A 20192-nucleotide genomic window follows, 5' to 3' on the forward strand; every position below is an offset into this window, starting at 1 on the left:
AAATCATTGGTATAAAAGACTCATTTTAATGCCTGGTACCTAATAAATAATCAGAAGAATAAATTTCTACTATGTAGCTACTCGTATAACTCTGAAGTATTTACCTTAATTTTGTTTGTTGATTTGTTTGTTTGTTTTTACCTGGGGTTGTTAGTCTAAGGCCTGAAATATCTGTGAAAAATCTGTGTCTTACTTCCAATACATGTGGTGCTCAAGTTTTAAAAGTTTAACTTTCAAATTACCTGCATTTTTGTATATTATACATTTAAATTTCTCAACTTCCTTTTGTGTGTCAAATTCAGACTTGTGCCTTAGCTTATCAAAGAGCCATTTCAGGTTTTCTTTATGTGACGCTGCTTGCCAATCAGATTTCATGACAATGCCAATGTTTTCTGCAAAGCAGCATTTATTTGTCAATTATCTGAGTAGCTTATTGTATTTCCTCTTATTTTATAAAAGTAAATGGAAAATGAAAAAAAAAGATAGGATTACAATAACAAGCACAGATTTAAGAAGGAAACCATTTTACACGTTGAAAGCAACAGATCTTGAAGTTTGGCTCGATGTTCTTTTGACATAAGCTGGTTAACTATGTTTTCTGGTAAAGAAAAATTAAACAGAACTCGAGAATAAGTAATTGATGCTTGAATCTTGTGCATAAAGGCAAGATGTAACTGGGAAGTTTATAATGCTTTTTCAGTTCTCTGAATAGAAATTCCCTTAGAACATGTATGACTAACCTTTAACATTCATGTACTAGATTATAACATAATTGTTAGTTATGTATCATATACATCAAAGGAAAGGATCTGTGTTTTCTTAAAGTCGAACTGAAAGTGTGAAGTTTCTTTGTTTCTTTATGGAATTGCAACAACTCACATGATAACACTGATGGAATCAGCCAAATCAAAGTTCTGCTTGGCAATTTCCAGTTTTGATTAATAAAAATGATAACATTTATTGTTAATTACCTATTTACTTAGTAGGCTAAGTTCTTTGAGGCATGTGCTCCACCAGTGCAAAAAAAATTGTAAAAGGAGTTTCTAAAGAAAATGCTAAGAAAAGGCTAGACACCAAATAGGTCCAACACACATAGCTTGAGCTAGAGTCATTACCTTAGTTACAAAAGTGGGTCAATGGCTAATAGTATAATGTATCTTTTAGGAACTTCATATCTTTGAACAGATTATTTTCTTTTTTTTTTTCACATAAGGGAAAAGAGCATATTATTTTCTGAAGAGACAATAGAAGGTCTCAGTTCAACCCTCACTAAGCCTCTGCTCATGATACTACACTTGATCACAGCCAAAAGGCCGAGAAGTGATTGCCCATAATACTATGAATGAGTTAGGTTTGCTCCAAACAAGCAAATTAGGAAGGAGATCCCTGAGTAGCATATATCCCAAGTTATATTTCTGATGCTATTTGGAATCACATTGTAACTCCTACTGACTCATCTGATTGGAGGCAGTGGTGGTGCAGAACTACAGAAAGGAGCAACTCTGATTGCAGGTGCCTGTTTCAGGAAAAAGTATATACATGTGTCTGTAAAGAGACGCTATCTTCTAACAGGCAGGGCCATTTTAACTTGATTCAGGAAAAGAGACCCATCTGCCTTTTCCTCTTTGACCTTTTGGTAGATTGATGCTACCCGTCTTTGTCTTCTCTTTTAATACATTGTAACAAAGCTCGCCTATTAAAAGAATCCATAAAACATGACTTAGTGCTATAACAAAGCTACAAAAACCAATTACCAGCAGGGCTCCTGCAGGTCTGTGTTGAAATATCAAAGTAGAATTCTCCAGTTTCTTAAGAAAATTCTCCAGTTGCTTTTCCCTTGTTAGTGCCTTGTAGCTTCTACTTCTGTTTCATCTTAATTGTAATCACATCATTAAAAAAGACTAGAATGTTTCTCCTTTAAAACACTGGCAAATGAAATTGTATCCAGTTAAAACAGTATTACTTTAAGTGTTTGCTATCAGCTTTTAAAATGCTACTGATGAAATTTTTAGAATTGCCATCAACTCACAGTTCATGTGGGATTTAGGCTTTGAAGTTAGCGTGTAAGGTGAAAATAATCAGTTGTCAAAATTAGCATTGAAATTTCATTAAATCACCCATAAAGTACACCATGGAGGGCCAGGCACGGTGGCTCAAGCCTGTAATCCCAGCACTTTGGGAGGCCGAGGCGGATGGATCACGAGACCAAGAGATTGAGACCATCATGGTCAAAGAGGTGAAACCCTGTCTCGACTAAAAATACAAAAATTAGCTGGGCATGGTGGCGCGTGCCTGTAATCCCAGCTACTCAGGAAGCTGAGGCAGGAGAATTGCCTGAACCCAAGAGGCAGAGGTTGCGGTGAGCCAAGATTGCGCCATTGCACTCCAGTCTGTGTAACAAGAGCGAAACTCCGTCTCAAGAAAAAAAAAAAGAAAAGAAAAAGAAAAAAGTACACCATGAAACCATCTTTCAATAAGTTCAGCAGCAGTGTGGCAGAAAGGATCACTGGTGAGAACCAGATAAAGTTTTCTTCTGTTGAACTGCCATGACATTAGAACAAACAAACAGGAAAAAACTCTCTAAATACTAGAATCACTGTCTACTTGATGCGCCCTCTACTCTATGAGAGTTATAAAAGGGCAGGGAATGAATTACCTGAGGAACCACAACTTCAGACCTTCCACTGACTCCTGTGCCTGGCGAAGAATCATTGTGTGGAAAGGCGTAACATTTCTCACATGGTTTAGCTTTTTTTATTTTCCAGAATGATATATAGTTACATTTGCCTATGGTGGAAATAGACTATTGAATATAAAGAATTTGAAATACAAATAGGGTTTTTTTTGGAGCTATATCCAGCACATTTCAAGGGGCTACAGACAAGCAAGCAATGTGTGATTCATATATTCAGTAATATTGAAAGCCTCTTTTGGGAAACACATTGAAATTAGAAAAACCTTAATTACAAAGACTAGGAAATATGTTGAAATTTGAATGGAACAAAAAAAAAATGGGCCATCTGAGTGATGCTTGTCTAAATTAAACCCTCCCAAACACAAAGTAGTGGCTTAAATTGTCTATTTTACTGAGGAGCAAATTGGGACAAGCTTCAGAGAGCCACAATGAGAATTCTAGGAAGCTTGGTCTCTCCACGCTCCATTCGCTGCTGGTACTCTTGTTAATAAGAATAGCTCTAACTGCTCTACTAAGGTCATCTGGACCCAGCAATGCTTGTTCCTTGTCTGCTGGCTGTGCAGCTTGCCTGGATTCATGAAATGATGCAGCATATAGTTTCAAGCACAAAAATAAAAAAATATATACAGATGAATGGTAATGTCTCTCACTCACCCAGCTTTCTCATACCTTGGTATTGAGAAAACCCTTCTGAGCTGAGTAATTCCATTCTCTCCTCTGACTGCTAGACCTTCAGAGTTGAAGTTTGGGAAGTTCATGATGTAATACCTTTGAGTCATGGAGCCAGCTTTTTCTGGGCATGTGACTTTGGATACCAGCACACAGGGAATGCTATGTCAAATCCTACTGAGGAAATATTCCCTTAGAGCTACTCTGCTCTATCTTCACTTTACCTTTTCCACTGGAATATAAGCTCCTTAAGGGAATAGGCATTGTTTGCCTTTTTTATTGACTTCACCTAGCACAGTGTCTGACAAAATAGTACATGCTTGATAACATATTCTTAAAATTAATGTGTTGAAGTTTACAAAATATGAGTAGAAAATGAAAGCTCATCACTTACACAGTATTTTACAGTCACCACTCCTTTTCTGCCACATGCCACATTCTGTGGATGCCACTCAGAGCTTCCCTCCAAACAGCAGCCTATCTTCACCTTCCTGCTGTCCTAGCGACCACCTCCACTCCCCACCCTGATATTTTATGATGGTCTGTGGTTGAACTAGGGCCAACTGGCTTCTCCACCCCAGTACAATGAAGTTTCATTTAACTAAAAATGTCTTCAAAGGCCCAGAACTACAGAACATGATAATTATATAGATTTCAAATTTTAATTAAAAACCTAACATTCTTGAAACACTAATTAGTGTGTTTGGAGCTTAAAATTTTAATTCCATATTTAAAATGCATACTTGTGTGTGTGTGTGTGTGTGTGTGTGTGTGTATACATAATTTGATAGATCACAAGTTAAACTAAAAAATAAGGAGACAAACGGGATGAGATGGGGATGTAGCTGAATCTCCTAGCCACCTGTGCTTCAGTCTGGAATGAGGATTAGAAAGGACTAGAATCAGGGAGGGCTAGGAGTTTAGCACCTGTAGTTTACTGAAAATTAAAAATGCTTCATATTAAGTAGACATCTGAAGATGGGTTTACTATTTGAAACCAGCAGTTAATGTGGCTCTTCTTAGTTTGTCAAAGGAGACAGAAAAAGGTCTCTGTCCTTGGGACTATTAAGTTGTGGCCCAGGAAGGCTGGGAACACTGTCTTTACCTTACAAGCAGTCACTGAGCCAAACTATCACTAACTTGGAGGGTTGGCTCTTGGATATTCCCAATATCACCATGGAGCAGGAACATAATTCCCTATTAAAGGTATGGTTGGACTGGGAGTCTTGGGTGAGGCCCTCAGCAGGGGCAAAGCCTTTTAGATAAGGAGGATTAAGGAGAGTGAGATGGACAGAGGAAGAGAAAGAGAGAAAAGTCTCAAAGAAAATAAGATATTCATAAAATTCCCAAAGCACAAAAAAATTCAGTGCTAAATAAATGTAAAAAAGAATATAATGACACCCACAACAACAACAGGAAATTACAGGCTATTCTCACAAGTGAACATAAATGAGAACAATTGTTGGAACATTTGCAAATTGTATAGCTATGTATTTTTAAAACCACTACCAAGTAGTGTTTATGCCACGAATGCAATAATAGTTTAACATCAGAAAATCTATGAATATTTCACATGAAAAGATCAAAAGAACAAAACCATAGCATCATCTCCACAGAGGCAGAAAAATATTTGATAAAATTAAATATACAATCATAGTCTTTATTTTTTTTTAAGAAAAATCCTTGTAAACAAGGAATGAGAAGACTTTCTAAACCTCATAGAAGTCATTTAACAAAAAACCATACAGCACATATTATTTATTCCTAACTGTGAAATTTAAAATAAATTATTATTAAAGTGAGAGACAAGTCAAGAATGGCTGTCATCATCCTGGTATTCAACATGAATTGAAGACCTAAGGCAATGCACTAAAACCAAAAATATCAGAGATTCAAGAATTAGAAAGCATGATACAAAACTATTCTAATTTTCAGAGTATGTGATTGTAGACAATCTTTGAATAATCTACAGAGATACCATTAAAAAATTGGAGAGACTAGTAGTGTTGCTGGATTAAAAATCAAACATGAAAATCAACTGTATTCCTAGATAGCAAAATAACTATTTTTAAAAAGTATAGAATAAAGGTAATTCACATTAAAAAAAACGATAATAATAGGCCGGGTGCGGTGGCTCATGCCTGTAATCCCAGCACTTTGGGAGGCCGAGGCGGGTGGATCACGAGGTCAAGAGATCGAGACCATCCTGGTCAACATGGTGAAACCCCGTCTCTACTAAAAATACAAAAAAAAAATTAGCTGGGCACGGTGGCACGTGCCTGTAATCCCAGCTACTCAGGATGCTGAGGCAGGAGAATTGCCTGAACCCAGGAGGCGGAGGTTGCGGTGAGCCGAGATTGCGCCATTGCACTCCAGTCTGGGTAACAAGAGTGAAACTCAGTCTCAAAAAAACAAAAAACAAACAAACAAACAAAAAACTATACTAACAAATACACCAAAAGATGTTTAACTATTATGTAGAGTTCATAAAAAGTGTATAAAGAGATTGAATATGTTATACAATATGTCATACCCATGGATGGAATAGTATAGTATAAGAAAGATGCCCATTCTCCTAAATATAAATTCAATACAATTTTATCAAAATTCTTATAGTGAATTTTGTGGAAATTGACAGACCAATCCTAAAAGTCACACAAGAAATTGAAAGACAGAGAAGATCTAGATAATATTGAAGAAAAAGATCTAGGTACAGAACCTTGTCCTATCAGCTGCTAAAAATTATGGCAGTCCTACCTTACTCACAGTTTTCATTTTCTGTGGTTTAAGTTACTGGCGGTCAAACATTATCCAAAAATATTAAATGAAAAATTCCATAAATAAACAACTGGTAAGTTTTAAATGGTGCACCATTCTGAGTAGGGTGATGAAGTCTTACACCATCCCACTTTGTCCCACTCGGGCATGAATCTTCCCTCCGTCCCGCATATCCATGCTGAATATGCTACCTGCCCCTTAGTCACTTAGTAGCCATCTTGGTTATAAAATTGATTGTCATGGTATCCATGGTATTATAGTACTTATGTTTATAATTCTTATTTTACATAATAAATGGCCCCAAAGTGCAAGAATAGTAATACTGGCATATTGTTTTAATTGTTCTATTTTATTAGTAATTATTATTAATCTCTTACTGTGCCTAAGTTATAAATTAAACTTTATCATAGGTATATATGCACAGGAAAAGACATAGTATATATAGTATAGGTTTTGGTAATTTTTGCAGTTTCGAGCATCCACTAGGGGTCTTGCAACTTGCTTCTGATGGATAAGGAGAGATTGCTGTAATTTAATGCTACAGTATTTTAAGAGAATGTGCCTTTGGGTCAGAGAATGATCGATAGGCTATTTGAACAGAATAGATTCCTTAGAAACAGATTCCAACATAATGGAAAGCAAGTTCACGATAGAGATAGCAATGCAATTCCATGGGGAAATTATGGGCTCTTTATTTGTTACATCGTGCTGGGTCAGTTGATTTTCCGTAAGAAAAATATAAAGTTAGACCCCAACTTCATAGCATACAAAATATAACTTTCTTTTCTTCTTTTCGAAATTTTTATTTTTTTATTTTTAGAACAGAGTCTCACTCTGTTGATCAAGTTGGAGTGCAGTGGTGCAATCATAGCTCACTGCAAACTTGAACTCCTGGGCTCAAGCGATCTTCCTGCTTCAGCCTCTGGAAAATATAACTTTTATATGGATAAAAAACACAAATGTAAAAGCAAAACTAAAACTGTTGTAACAATATACAGAAACACATCTTTATATTATCAAAGTAGGATATTAAAAAAAGTCAAATGAAAATCTTAAAAATATAAATTATGTTAGAATGCAAATGAATCTATAATTAAAATTATCCTACAAAAAGTTAAAAAACAGGACAATGACAGAGTTGGAAAAGATATTTGGATATAACATACAATAGATTAGTAAATGGAACAGATAATTAACTTATACAAAACCATAAAAATAAAATAGTAACTATTAAAAATAGTAAAGTATGTGAAAAGCAATTCACAAAAATATGAACAAGAAGCATATTAAAAGATGCTTAATTTCACTAGAAATTACAGAATTGAAAACTGTGAAAATGAGACACCATTTTGCTCCCATCATATGAAAAAAATTTTTGAGATCTGAAAATAACCCATGTTGGCAAAGATTTGAGGAAACAGAAACTTACATGACCTGCTCACTAGATGAAAACTGGCCAACGTTAGGAATGTATGTTGGTATCTGGTAATATTAATGAGATATATACCTTATAATATCTGGTAATATCAATGAACTATATATCTTATAATCAATCAGTTTACATCTGGGTATCTTGGAGAAAATTCTTCCCAGGTGCATAAGGCTACAAGGATAATCATTGCAATATTTTTTCATAGCAAAAATTGGCAACAACCTGTTTACCAATAGAATGAATGAATGAATAAAAATAGCAATATATTCATGCAATGGAATACTATCTAGTGTTAAAGTAGTAAATCATACCCACGTGTTCATTTGGATAAATCTCAAAAACATAATGTTGACTGAAAAAAAAAAAAAAACAGAACAGCACATATGGCTTGGTATCATTTATGAAACAATGATAGATGTTATTCACTGATAGAGAAAAACAAGGATAAACACACGGGACTGTGATTTTTTTTGTTGGAGAATGATAGAGCAGAATCAGATCAGGAAAGGGGGCATATGAAGATTTAATTATATTTAAAATAATTTATTTCTTTAAAATCCATAAAAATCTGAACCAAAATGTGCTGTGCTCAAATTAGTTAAATTTGAGTGACAAAACACGGGTGCTCATTATATTACTTTCCTATATGTTTGAAATATTTCATAACACTTTTTCTTTTTAGTGAAAGAACCTATGAATGCTACAATAAAATGTCAATCATTATGTTTTTCCCATTCACAGCTCCCTAATGTGTAAGCTGTCTTTGCCCATAATCCTTGACATTCCTCTGATCTTATCCCTTCCCATAACTGTTGGAGTCACATCTAATGGATCCAGAAATGTTTCAATCTGAGGAATCTCATTTGTATGCTGACCAGTAGCCTGCCACAGGAAAAAAAGACTTGAACCATGTGATTTTTTTTCTTTGGAGGCTAGAATCCATGCGGATTTCCCAAGTGGAAAGAGGAGCTAAAATGTTCAATCCTTGATGCCTGTGGCTGCCATTTTGGGACATACGCAATCTGGAGAGTAAATAGATTGGCCTGGTCCACAGAGGTAGGTGATATCGTGAGGACCCAGAGAAGAGGGAGCAACTCTGATTCCTTTTAAAAAATATGTATTTTAGCTTTTAAAAAGTTGATACATTTAAAAAGTTGTACACATTCATGGAGTGAAAGTGGTATTTTGATACGTGCATACAATGTTGTAATGATCAAATCAGGGTAACTGGGATATCCATCACCTCAAACACTTATCCTTATGTTGGGAACACTCCAGTTGTTAGCTTATGGCTATTTTGAACTATTGCACCTTATTATTGTGAATCACCTTTCTCTACTTCACTATTGAACACTAGATCTTTTCCCTTTCATCTAACTGTATTTTTGTACCCATTAACCAACCTCTCTCCACTTCTTATGAAACTCTGCAGTTAGGTTACCGTAAGATCCAACTAAACTTTTTTTTTCTATTTGTGGATTTCATTAAATATCTACGTCATACAATCCTCTCCTCCCATACTCTTTAATTTCTGATTCTTGGAGCCTAAACAATTGTTTAGAAAAGATAGAATGATGCAATATTTGAGTCATAATCAATACTAAAGATGACAACATTTTAATGGCAAGGATAGTAGAAACTGCCTGCTGAAGACTTGGGAGATTCTCTGATCTTTGGCAAAATTCTAAAGTAGATTTTTCTTAAACTGCAACTTGAGAAAAAAATTAACTTAATATTCACAGATCAGATGGTGTAGGTGTGCAGCCTTATTTCTAGGCTCTTTATTCTGTTTCATTGGTCCATGTGTCTGTTTTTGTGCCAGTACCATGCTATTTTGGTTACTGTATCCCTGTATTATAGTTTGAAGTTGGGTAACGTGATGACTCCAGCTTTGTTCTTTCTGCTTAGGATTGCTTTAGCTATTCAGACTCTTTTTTGGTTCCATATGAATTTTGAAATTGTTTTTTCTAATTCTGTGAAAAATGCCATTGGTAGTTAGCTAAGAATAGCATTGAATCTGTGAATCATTTTAGGCAGTATAACCAAATTGTTTTTTCTAATTCTGTGAAAAATGCCATTGGTAGTTAGCTAAGAATAGCATTGAATCTGTAAATCATTTTAGGCAGTATAACCATTTTTATGATATTGATTCTTCCTATCCATGAGCATGGAACTTTTTTTTTTTTTTTGCAGCACTATTCAGAATAGTAAAGATATGGAATCAACCTAAATGCCCATGAATAACAGATGAGATAAAGAAAATGTGGTACATATATACCATAGAATACTATGCAATTATAAAAAAAGAATGAGATAATGTCTTTTGTGGGAATGTGGATGGAGCCGAAAGTTATTACACTTAGCAAGTTAATGCAGGAACAGAAAACCAAAAACATCATATTCTCACTTGTTAGTATGAGCTAAATGATGAGAACTCATGGACACGAAGAGGGGAGCAACAGACATGGGATCAGTTTGAGGGTAGAAGGTGGGAGGAGAGAGAGGATCAGAAAAAATAACGATTGGGCACTAGGCTTAGTACCTGAATGATAAAATAATCTGGACAACAAATTCCTGTAACATAACTTTACCTATATAACAAACCTTCATATGTACTCATTAACCTAAAATAAAAGCTAAAAAAAAAAAAAAAAAAACTCAAGGAAATAATTGCTAAAAATGTAATTTATTCCATTAAAATGTACATTGATTTCATTTTAAATTCCAAATTAAAATATAAAATTTATTCCTAATAAAAACATCATTTATTCCTAATTATTCCTAATTATTTTGCTGCATTTTAAATTATCTGTGCTTTTTAGTTTATTTGCATGTTTTGTATACATATGGTGTGAATACCATATAAAGGTTTGTTACTACACATTTTCCTAATTACACATTTAGTGACATCATGTTGTAACTTGAAAATGGCCATGGCAAGAGCAGTTACACTATAGAAATTGGCAAATGCCACCAACCAGGTCTTGATTTATTGTTTTGTTGACTGTCTAGGTTTAAGAAAGTGATGAGAATGTTGATAATGCAGATTAAGCAAAAAGGACTGTTTTGTCTGTAGCTGTCATATTGTGAATAACATGGAAATTTGAGGAAACATTCAACTATATTCAAAACTATTATACAATTTAGCAAAGAAATTTACATTATTAAAGAGTGTAACTGTGATGTGTGTATCTTTTTTGTTTTATTTTTGTCTTACTCATTTACACACACACACACACGCACACACATAAACATCAACCATATTTTACATGGAAACTACATTCACCAATCATAATTTTGGTACACATCTATTACATCAGTAAAAGCCATAATATATATTGTATATTAGGCATATAATACACACAGACACACAGGCAAACATAGACGTCTTTTCACATGCCTTCTGGAAGGACCACATAAAATTACACAGGGAATGGAGTAGCTGTAGACAGAAAAGATTAGGCTAGTAATTCAGTAATTCTGGAAAATTAGACATGATTAGGAGAGAAGAGGTAAATGGAAAAAAAAAAAAAAAGAACAAAACAGCCCAAGGTGAGATTTTGTTATATAAAGCAGATAAAGAATGGTAAATTTTTTTTTAGTTGTTACTCAAAATGAGAAATTTGGGTAAAGAAGATCTTGAGAATATTTTGCTGTGTAAGGTAACGTAATTCCCCTTTGAAGGACTTTGGTAAAACTTTACATTGTTGTCATCTTTTCAGATGTTTTTGTTTTTCATTTTCAAACATATGTCTGAGCTTAAATGGCCCATCAAGCAGTCAGTTATATTCAGATCACACCCGCATTGTGATAATAGAATTAGTAGAAGTCAGTATGAGTTTACTATGAACAAGTTATGCCAAAGTTGTTTTTTGTTCCTCTTAGGATTGGGTGGTTATATTTGCATATATTGAAAATAATAACAAAAGCAACAACAATACAACTATTACTACTATTATTTTTATATTACCAGTATTTTCTCCTACATTCGTTACATGGAACTGGAGCATGCATCTACGTGCCTCACAAGAACTTGATGAGGCAGAGACAAATAATGTATGATCGCATTTGATTTGTCAGGAACAGGCCCAGAGAGATGACCTAATTTATTCCAAAGCACATAACCAGTAAGATCTAGCAAGATCAGCATTCAGGCTATCTAGCCCTTGAGGTGGTACTATTAGTTAACTCTACAATGCCACAAAATTGCCAAGCATTAGCAGTATAGTGTATTGTAAGTATTTATCTTAGTTTCTAAAGGGAACAGACATCACTCTAAAGATAGGTCCAGGGTGTTGGAAAGTTACTTTGTATTTTATTCTGTTGATTGATTTAATATAAGCATTTACTGAGCATCTGGTTGTTTAAGAGAATATCCAGACATTTCAGGAGAGACAAAGATGAATAAAACATGGTTCCACCTCTGAGGGAGTTAAAATTCAGATATTCACTGTCTTTACCAATCTCCTGAATGGACCTAAGAGGCAGAACAAACTGGCAAATGATTTAAAATAATTCAAATTTAAAAAACTCCTCGTAGTTTTTACTTGTATTCTGAAATTACTAAGTGTTGCAGGGATAAATGTATTTTGCATTGTATTCAAAACCAAGTGCAAAGATACATGACTGTAAAATCTGTTTTTGTAGCAGCTTTTGTATCTAGAGCTTTTAGATTAATTTCAGGACTAAAGTGCTGTTAAAATTTTTGATGTGCTCTTAGTTATTGTAATAAAACTCACACCAGAATGAGAATTTCTTTTTGGTTTTGTTTTTTTTCTAAAAACTCTCTACTGGTCAGTCATCTCAGTAGTATTCTTTTCAGTTCAGTCTATCACATTTTGAAAGGAGCACTGAAAAATGCAACTGAGATAAATGGAAAAAGATAACCACACCAAGTCATATGAGGAATGGCTGAAGGAACTGGGATGTTTAGCCTGGACAAGGAAGACTCAGAGAGTATACGGGATCAGATTCCAGTATATTTGGAGGGTTGTCATGTGGGGAAGGAGTCAACTTCTGAGCTGCTCCAGAAGATAAAACCAGCATAAATGACCCAAAGTTATAGGGAGGTTATCTCAGGTTAGCAAAAGAAAGTTTGAATATTGAGCTATTAAAAAATGGATTAGGCTACCATGTGAGATAGAGGAGGGGCTTCGAGAGAAGATGTTGTGAGAAGGACAGCTAGGGGTGGGCTATTGAACCGCATCATATTGAAAGCATCTTCCAAAATCAAAGTTCCATGATTTGTGATTCCATAACAGAATTAATTCCCTAAACATTTAGCACACATATACAATAAAAGCATATTTTCCCATAATCCATGAAATTTGGGGGATTATAATTAACATATGAGTAGCAATTACCTTTATATTCCTCACAGAAGCACAAGAAGCAGTGACATTTAGGTCATAACAAGAGAAGAAATATGTGGCCTTTGTGCATGGGAAGCTCATGAACGATGGGCATAAGCCCTGGGAATCCACTCCATGGGAAACAGAGGACTATTTTGATATAAAAGAGTGAACAGAGAAGGAATACAAGGTTAACACTGGATGCAACTTTAAATCCTTTGGCACAGTGCCTAGCAGCCATAAAAAAGCAAACAAAAGTCTGCAAACTCTTTCCAGAGGTGATGAATAGAAACAGAACAAATCACTCTCCTAGATAAATGCTACATCCCTGTACTGCTTTGCTGGCCATAGCATAGACCTCCTCTGCAAAGAGCATTAAGCTATAGGGAAGGGAAAGAAAAGGCATCCAGAATGAGGGCAAAAAATTCTTGTGCATAGATCTTGAGCTAATTCACACAAACCAAGTTAATGTAATTGGCAAATGGATACTGAGATGGAATATTTAAAGAAAATCCCTGTAGAAGAGGCCAAGGAGCCAGTGAAAGAGGCTGCTCTAGGCTTGTTGAATACAGGAGAAAAAAAAGATTGACATTGTAATCCAAACAAAGCTCTGTGGAGAGGCAAGAAGAATTAAGAGAACAGATCTTTACCCAGATGATGAAAGCCCCAGCTAAAATCCTAGCCACACCATAATTTATTAAAAGTTGTTTCTTCCCCCATAACCAACCAGCTTTCACTAGTCTCCAGCGTTCTTTCTGACTTATTTCATTAACATTTCCTTCTTTTTCTGGAGAAGTCAGAGCCCCAGGGAATCTTTCTCTTCCCTCACCTCACCCCCACCAATGGGGCATTGAATGAGAGCCAGGGTGTTGTCTGTGAAAAGAGAAAATGCAAAACCACAAATTGCAGAAAACAGTTACTGCCAAAAATTGAAAGGAACATACAATATCACCATGCCTCTTAAAAAGCAATTGCGCATTTTACAGGCCTCTGGATAATTCAGGTTCCTTTGGCAACTTTCTCACCCATACCACCCAGAAGACAATTCTCTTCTACCAGAGACAGTGGTCCCAAAGAACATGAGCAGTTGAAAAGAAACAAAAGAATGTGGGTGTAAGTCTTTACAGGGCACTGACCTGGCCCAGTAGTGTTGTAGCGTTCTATTTTCTTGTATTGTGTGGTATTAATTTGAAGGCCCAAAGCTTGCCAAAGAATCCCAAGGACTCACACTAAAACAAGGAGGGTATCCAATAATTCAATAAGATCATTGGTGATACAAAGCAGTTTTAGATGGTAAAATTTTTCCAAAACATAATATTATGTGATTAACACGATAATCCTTTGAAGGGGTTAGGAGAAAATGTCTTCCTTACTCTCCCCTTCCCCAAAAAGACACTTTGAAACTGAGGGGTTAAGTAACATACTCCAAATCATACTACTGAAGGGGTGAACTGGGATTTAGCCATTAGCCTTCTGATTTTACTCCTCAGTTCCTGCCATGGCCCAGCCTTATTCCTCTATGGGGCATATTTTTCTGACTTGGCTGAGGCTGTCCACCATCCATGGGTTGAGATTTTATGTGCTGCATACACATTTCCGGAATGTTTACTTGGAAAGTCTCCTGTCATTCACTATGATCTAAATCTTGTCTGAATGGAACATTGATTAGGTCATTTTCCATTTGTATTGGTTGAATAATACAACCATCCTTAGGACAAAATGTCAACTCCAGAGGGGCTGGTTCAATGTAGCTGCCAAAAGGAACCCAGGTCAAGATTGCCTGGTGATGTTAAAGCATTTCCATGACTCCATGGGTCAGACCAACCTTTCCCCACTTGCTTAGAGATTACTTGGGGAGCTGGGTAGACCCACTTTGTCTGGATTGTGTATAATCCCAGTGCAAGCTTCCTTCTCAAAATATTTACTAATGAAATAGGTCACTAAGCGCTCTGTATGTTTCTGAGAAAAAAAATGTGAAAAGAAAACAAACAATCACAAATTGAGACCTCTAAGGTAAAACAGCCACCACCTCGCACCAGTTTTTTTTTTTCCCCCGGCATTCTAGGAGATAAAGGGTGTTTTCAACTGAAATTTTGATAAAGAGATCCTGAAGTAATACATATGTGTTTAAATTTACATGTAATGACTTAAAATGCTGCCATAAAGTGGGCTTCATCAAATTTCACCATTAATATATGCCAACTGTCTTTCAGTATTTAACATTAACTCATTTAAAATACTAGTACGCCTAAATAGGCAGTAACAGTATGATAAAGAGCTACCAAATATGAATATCCAAGAAAGTAAACATAGGCAATTTTCCCCGAACAGCATTCTGTGTTCAAAAGAAAGAACACAGTCAAAAGTTAACATTTGTACAAACAATATACTCATGATAGCATATGAAAAGGAGACTACTCAACAAATCTAACATGACTTTCTCGGTAAAAGCTACTTAAAACATTCATAGCATGCAGGTGTCTTGATAATGCAAGATAATACAGAGATTGACATTTAAAAAAAACTCCAATGAATGCATAATACATTGACATTAAATCTGAATGTTTTGAGGATGAATGTCTTTTGTGCTAATGCTTGAATATTTGATGTATAGCAGTGGGATCAATTTATTCTAGGGAGAAAACAAAAAACCATCATCCAGGGAAATCAGGAAAAACTAAGTTTTTCCTGCAGCTCAGCTGAACACATAATCTTCTCAGGGACTGAATGATTCAAAAGAGAATTGATTAGAACATGTATAATGTGTATAATTCAACTGTGCTCTTTGGATTCTCATAGGTATAAGAATGTCTAATTAAATGCTTCAGTGACTGCTGAGATGCATTCTCTGCTGGAAATTCTATATGAATTAGAAGTTGAGAGTTGTTGTACCCTCTAAGAGGGTACATGACTCAACCATCTACCTTATAGTTGATTACTAGCTTAATGACAAGCAACTTACTGCATTTTGAGCTACTTTTGAATAGCTAAGGTCTTTATATTAAATCTAAATCTACTCCCTACTTTTGGAAATTAGATATTATTAAATTACTCCAGAGACACATGAAACTTTCTCTTTTTTTGTTAAAATTATTCTTACCTTCATTTTATTAAAAAAGAAAAAAAATTCACCCTAATTCCAAAGACAAAAGTCAGAGCTCCCAGTTTGGATCTGCTATAATTTTATTCAGTCTTTCAAAATAGAGGGGATTTGTAATTTGGGTATAGACTAAGAATAAAGAAACATAATACACGGAGATTAGTTCTGGAGAGAATGCTGGTGTACAGAGTGGCCATACTGCAGTACACACAGGACGGAATTATTAAGGTAACTACCATGCTGTTAAATAAGAAACAGTCTGTGACTACACGGTGAGGAGCAACTGGGAAAACAGAAATAAATTAGTCATTTGAGAGAACTGAGTATCTAAATGTTTAGTGTCACGTGGGTCATAATATCTAAATGGATATTGCCCACTTTTTACTCCTCACTTTTATCTAGCTTTTTAGATGCAATACTGTCACAACCCCAATTAGTTTCAATCTGCTTCCAAAATGGTTTCTCAAATGCTCCATTGTGTTATACAAATCAATAGTATGAAATGTTATATTGGCTGTGTGTGTTGAGCCAGACTTTAAAAATGCAGCAATGTGAGATGGGAGCCTTAAAGATTAGGAGGCTTTAGGAATTACAGCTGAGAAGTAGATACCATTTCAAGGAGGAAATGTACTTACATTTTGCTGCAAGTGAAATGCCTGTCTTTAAAGAGTAGCCTCTGAAACAAAGAAAGAAAAAATGAATGTCAAAAAATTGTACAGTAATCAATTCAAAACGAAAAAGAATCACCTTTGAAGTCACTGACTGAGGAAAAAAAATATAGTGAGAGAGAATCCTAGCCTACAGATGAGTATATATTTACTGGGAGACTTTTCTTGGGGATACAGGAAGCAGTAGCCCACAAAGAAAACATTTATGCTAGCTGCTGTATCTCATTGCATGCTCTGCTTCCTGCACTTGAATATCCTAGAACTTCAAGACTACTTGATGCTCACTTTGTCTCTCAGGTACAATCTTGGAGAATGAAAACGTAAGTCTGGTTGGCTAGCTCAATGGCTTAGATGCTTATCATTCTCTTGCTTCTGGTGCACACTGACGCTGTACCTTGTTCTTGTTGGCCAAGTTCTGACACATTGTTCCTTTAAATGAAGCTTCTAAGGATTATGGTTTTCCCAGTTCATACTTATTAGGATAAATGGACAGTTTCTTTTCTAAGAAATAGAAAGCTTTTGTGGGAGATGCGAGGAGGGGGATTGAAACCAGTGCCAGGTTTCTCTTTGTTCAAGATGTTGGTGAAAGGGGAGGAACAATTAGTCTGTGCCTACACTTGGAAGGCCAATTGTGTAGGCAATTTGTTCAGTGTGGCGGCCCACTAGACAATTCAGCTTGCTTCTAAATTCATAATTTATTGGACTTATAGTGGTTATAGCAAAAGGGGTACTTTTTAGGGTAGTGTGTTTAATAGGAAATGGCAGGAAAGTCCCTGTGATTGACATGAACTATTTGCATTCGGAGATTCACGTGATTCCAGATCATCTCTAAGATGAAGCACTCAAGTCATGGTATCCTCAGATCTACAGAAAGATCTTTCCACACCACCCACATTGATCTGGACAGGTCAGATCAGTTACTTCAGTGGCCAATATTTTTCCAGGCTCTCCATTTCTTAATAATAGTGTGATTTGGGCAAATTGGTTCAATGCTCATAATAATAGTGGCTATTTCAAAGAATTGCTGTAAGGGTTAAATAAGATAATATATAAAATAGTTAGAAAAAGTCCTACTCATGTCCATGTGAACCAGAAGCAAGAAAATGATGGAAGTCTTAGCCATTGAGCTAGCCAACCAGACATATTGTATTTCCTCTCTCCAGGACGCTCCCCTCTACTACCTGGTATTGTTACTGTTGTTATTATTACCAGAAGGCCAAGTTGTAAAACCAAATTAAGAATATATGATAAATCCATGAAATGGGAGCTGAAAAGGTAGCTATGGAGAAGGTCTTGTTTGGGTAAGATGTCTCCATTTATGGCAGTCAAAGCTGTACCCTTGTCCTACATTTCTCTTCCAGATTATATTTCTCCAATTTTCATTCCTCCAACTAATATCATTCAATCAACATCCTCCTCATTGGAAAATCCCTTTGTGGATTAGCAAGCCACCTAATGCCTCATTTACTATCTGTGAAGATGGTTAGGAATGGGACTCATAGACTGAAAATTGTTTAATTATTAAATTTCTAGGCTCATCAATAATACAGATAATTCCTCTTTTTACAGGTAAGAGGTTGATATGTTTTTATTCGATTGAGTTTCTTAGATGGATTCTATAGTTTGACCTGACAAGATCTCACACGTGTCACTAACTGGAACACTGTTCTGATCACAGTCTGACATACATTTCCTCCCACCCCTTGCCCTGCCAAATAAAAAAAGGGCACTGAAAATTCTTCTAAAATTGTGTATCCTTCAGCTCCTTTGAAGAATGTGTTGCTAGGAAACAAATTTGGAACATTTTCACCTACTGAGAAAAGTTTTTACTGCTGCCTCACAGAATGGGTTCGTCTCTGACCACAAAATTATTAACAAAGAAAATTATCTGTCTATTACTTCACAGATTCACCAGACAAGAGCTCTGCATTTGGGCAACATTTTCATAGCAATATCATTGATTACTTTGAAAACTATTCAGGGATGTCCTTGAGACTGCATTATGTAACTCTTTAATTCAATGTTACTGATTGTTTTTCTTGAGGTACAAAATAAACCAAGCAGTTAAGCATACTGTGGCGGTGTGGATTTTCAGACCAGAGAGTTATATAAAAGCTCACCTCTGCTTTTTTAAAGCTTATTTCCACGATAGACAGAGAAAAACCTCTCTCTCTTAAGGGAGAAAGAAAGGACTTAAAATTATTAATTCATTCACTAAATGCTTATTGAGTGCCTACTATGTGCAGGGCATTGTGCTAGGTCCTAATAACCCATCCCCTGCCCTCGGATTAACCTCTGTCTGGTTGCAGAGACAAGTAGACACATCACAATATAACACAAAATTACAACAGTGGTCAGTGAGGAGGGAAGATGGAATTGGGTGATCAGTCCAGATAGAAAGATCAAGAAGGTCTAATCTGGGGAAGCACGGAAATAGCATCTGGTAAAAAAAAATTATATTTAATAACAGTTAATACTATGGAGTGCTTAATGCATCAGGAACCTCTTAATGTTCTGATTCGTTTATTCCTCATAACAACCCTAGGGAGATATTATTCTTACCCCAGAGTAGGACAGGCAGGAGTAGGAAAGGCGGATGAGGAATGTGGAGCAGACCAAGCAAGGGAACATCATTGAGTGCAAGGCCCTGCCCAGGAAGAACTGGCTCATTTGAGGGACCAAGAGATGAAAACCACCATGTATATTATTTGCATATACTTTGGCAGAGTCCATTCTCCCACACACAAGGGTCTTTAAGAGATCATGGAGGGGGATCTTCTTATGTGGATCCTAGAAGACTTTAGTTAGGGAAGCCTAGTCTCTCTGCTCCCACCTCAAGGGAGATGTGAGGTACATCGTGGCTCTGTCCTGTGCTGTTCCCACCCAGCACCTGGTGAGCCCCCTCAGAAGATCTGCATGGCCAGCAGGTTACCCTTCTCAGATCATGGTAGCACATGTGCCTGATTCAGTAGCAGGATCCCTACAGAACACACATTGTCCGAAGCCCTTGGATACCTTCTTTGGTCCCTTTGCTGGAATCTACTTTCATATGAACTGGGCTGAACACTGAGCATACATCTGTCTGTCTTCTCTTTAAGACATCTTATCTTTAAACCAAGCACTCAACCAGGGGATTCTTCATACCACTCATTGATCTCAACTTCTCACCCTGGTTCCTGTGGTTGATGCCATCTGGTTGACATCTGTAACCTACAATTGGCACTCATTAGAAAATAAGATGACTTAGAAATTTCTGTGTGTTCTATGCTGATTAGGGTATCTGGCTTGAGTTGCCAGTTTTTTAAAATGTTTATGGTTTGTAAAAAGTTGCATCAATGCAAGTATAATTGTATAATCTAACCTATGGAGTAAAATTTCCTATATACCTATTCCTTTTTAGGATACACAATAAGCTAGTTCCTATATTTTCAAGATTATGAATTTTGTTTGTTTGTTTGCTTTTTGAGATGGAGTCTCACTCTGTGGCCAGACTAGAGTG

General features: G+C 36.0%; 1 protein-coding gene across 3 annotated transcripts in view; it reads right to left on the reverse strand.

The window, feature by feature from the left end:
• The window catches only part of ANKFN1 (ankyrin repeat and fibronectin type III domain containing 1), a 451946-nt gene that overhangs the window by 269575 nt on the left and 162179 nt on the right, over window positions 1-20192 (reverse strand). For all 3 annotated transcript variants that reach the window (XM_035301147.3, XM_035301146.3, XM_035301145.3), the window contains exon 2: window positions 16661-16701. Coding sequence is in view for 1 of the 3 variants with exons in the window: in XM_035301145.3 (XP_035157036.3) it covers window positions 16661-16701 (41 nt within the window). In the remaining 2 variants the exon portion in view is untranslated. The remainder of the gene's footprint in view (window positions 1-16660; window positions 16702-20192) is intronic.

Source organism: Callithrix jacchus, chromosome 5 (assembly GCF_049354715.1).
Source record: "Callithrix jacchus isolate 240 chromosome 5, calJac240_pri, whole genome shotgun sequence".
NCBI classification, from domain to species: Eukaryota; Metazoa; Chordata; class Mammalia; order Primates; family Cebidae; genus Callithrix; species Callithrix jacchus.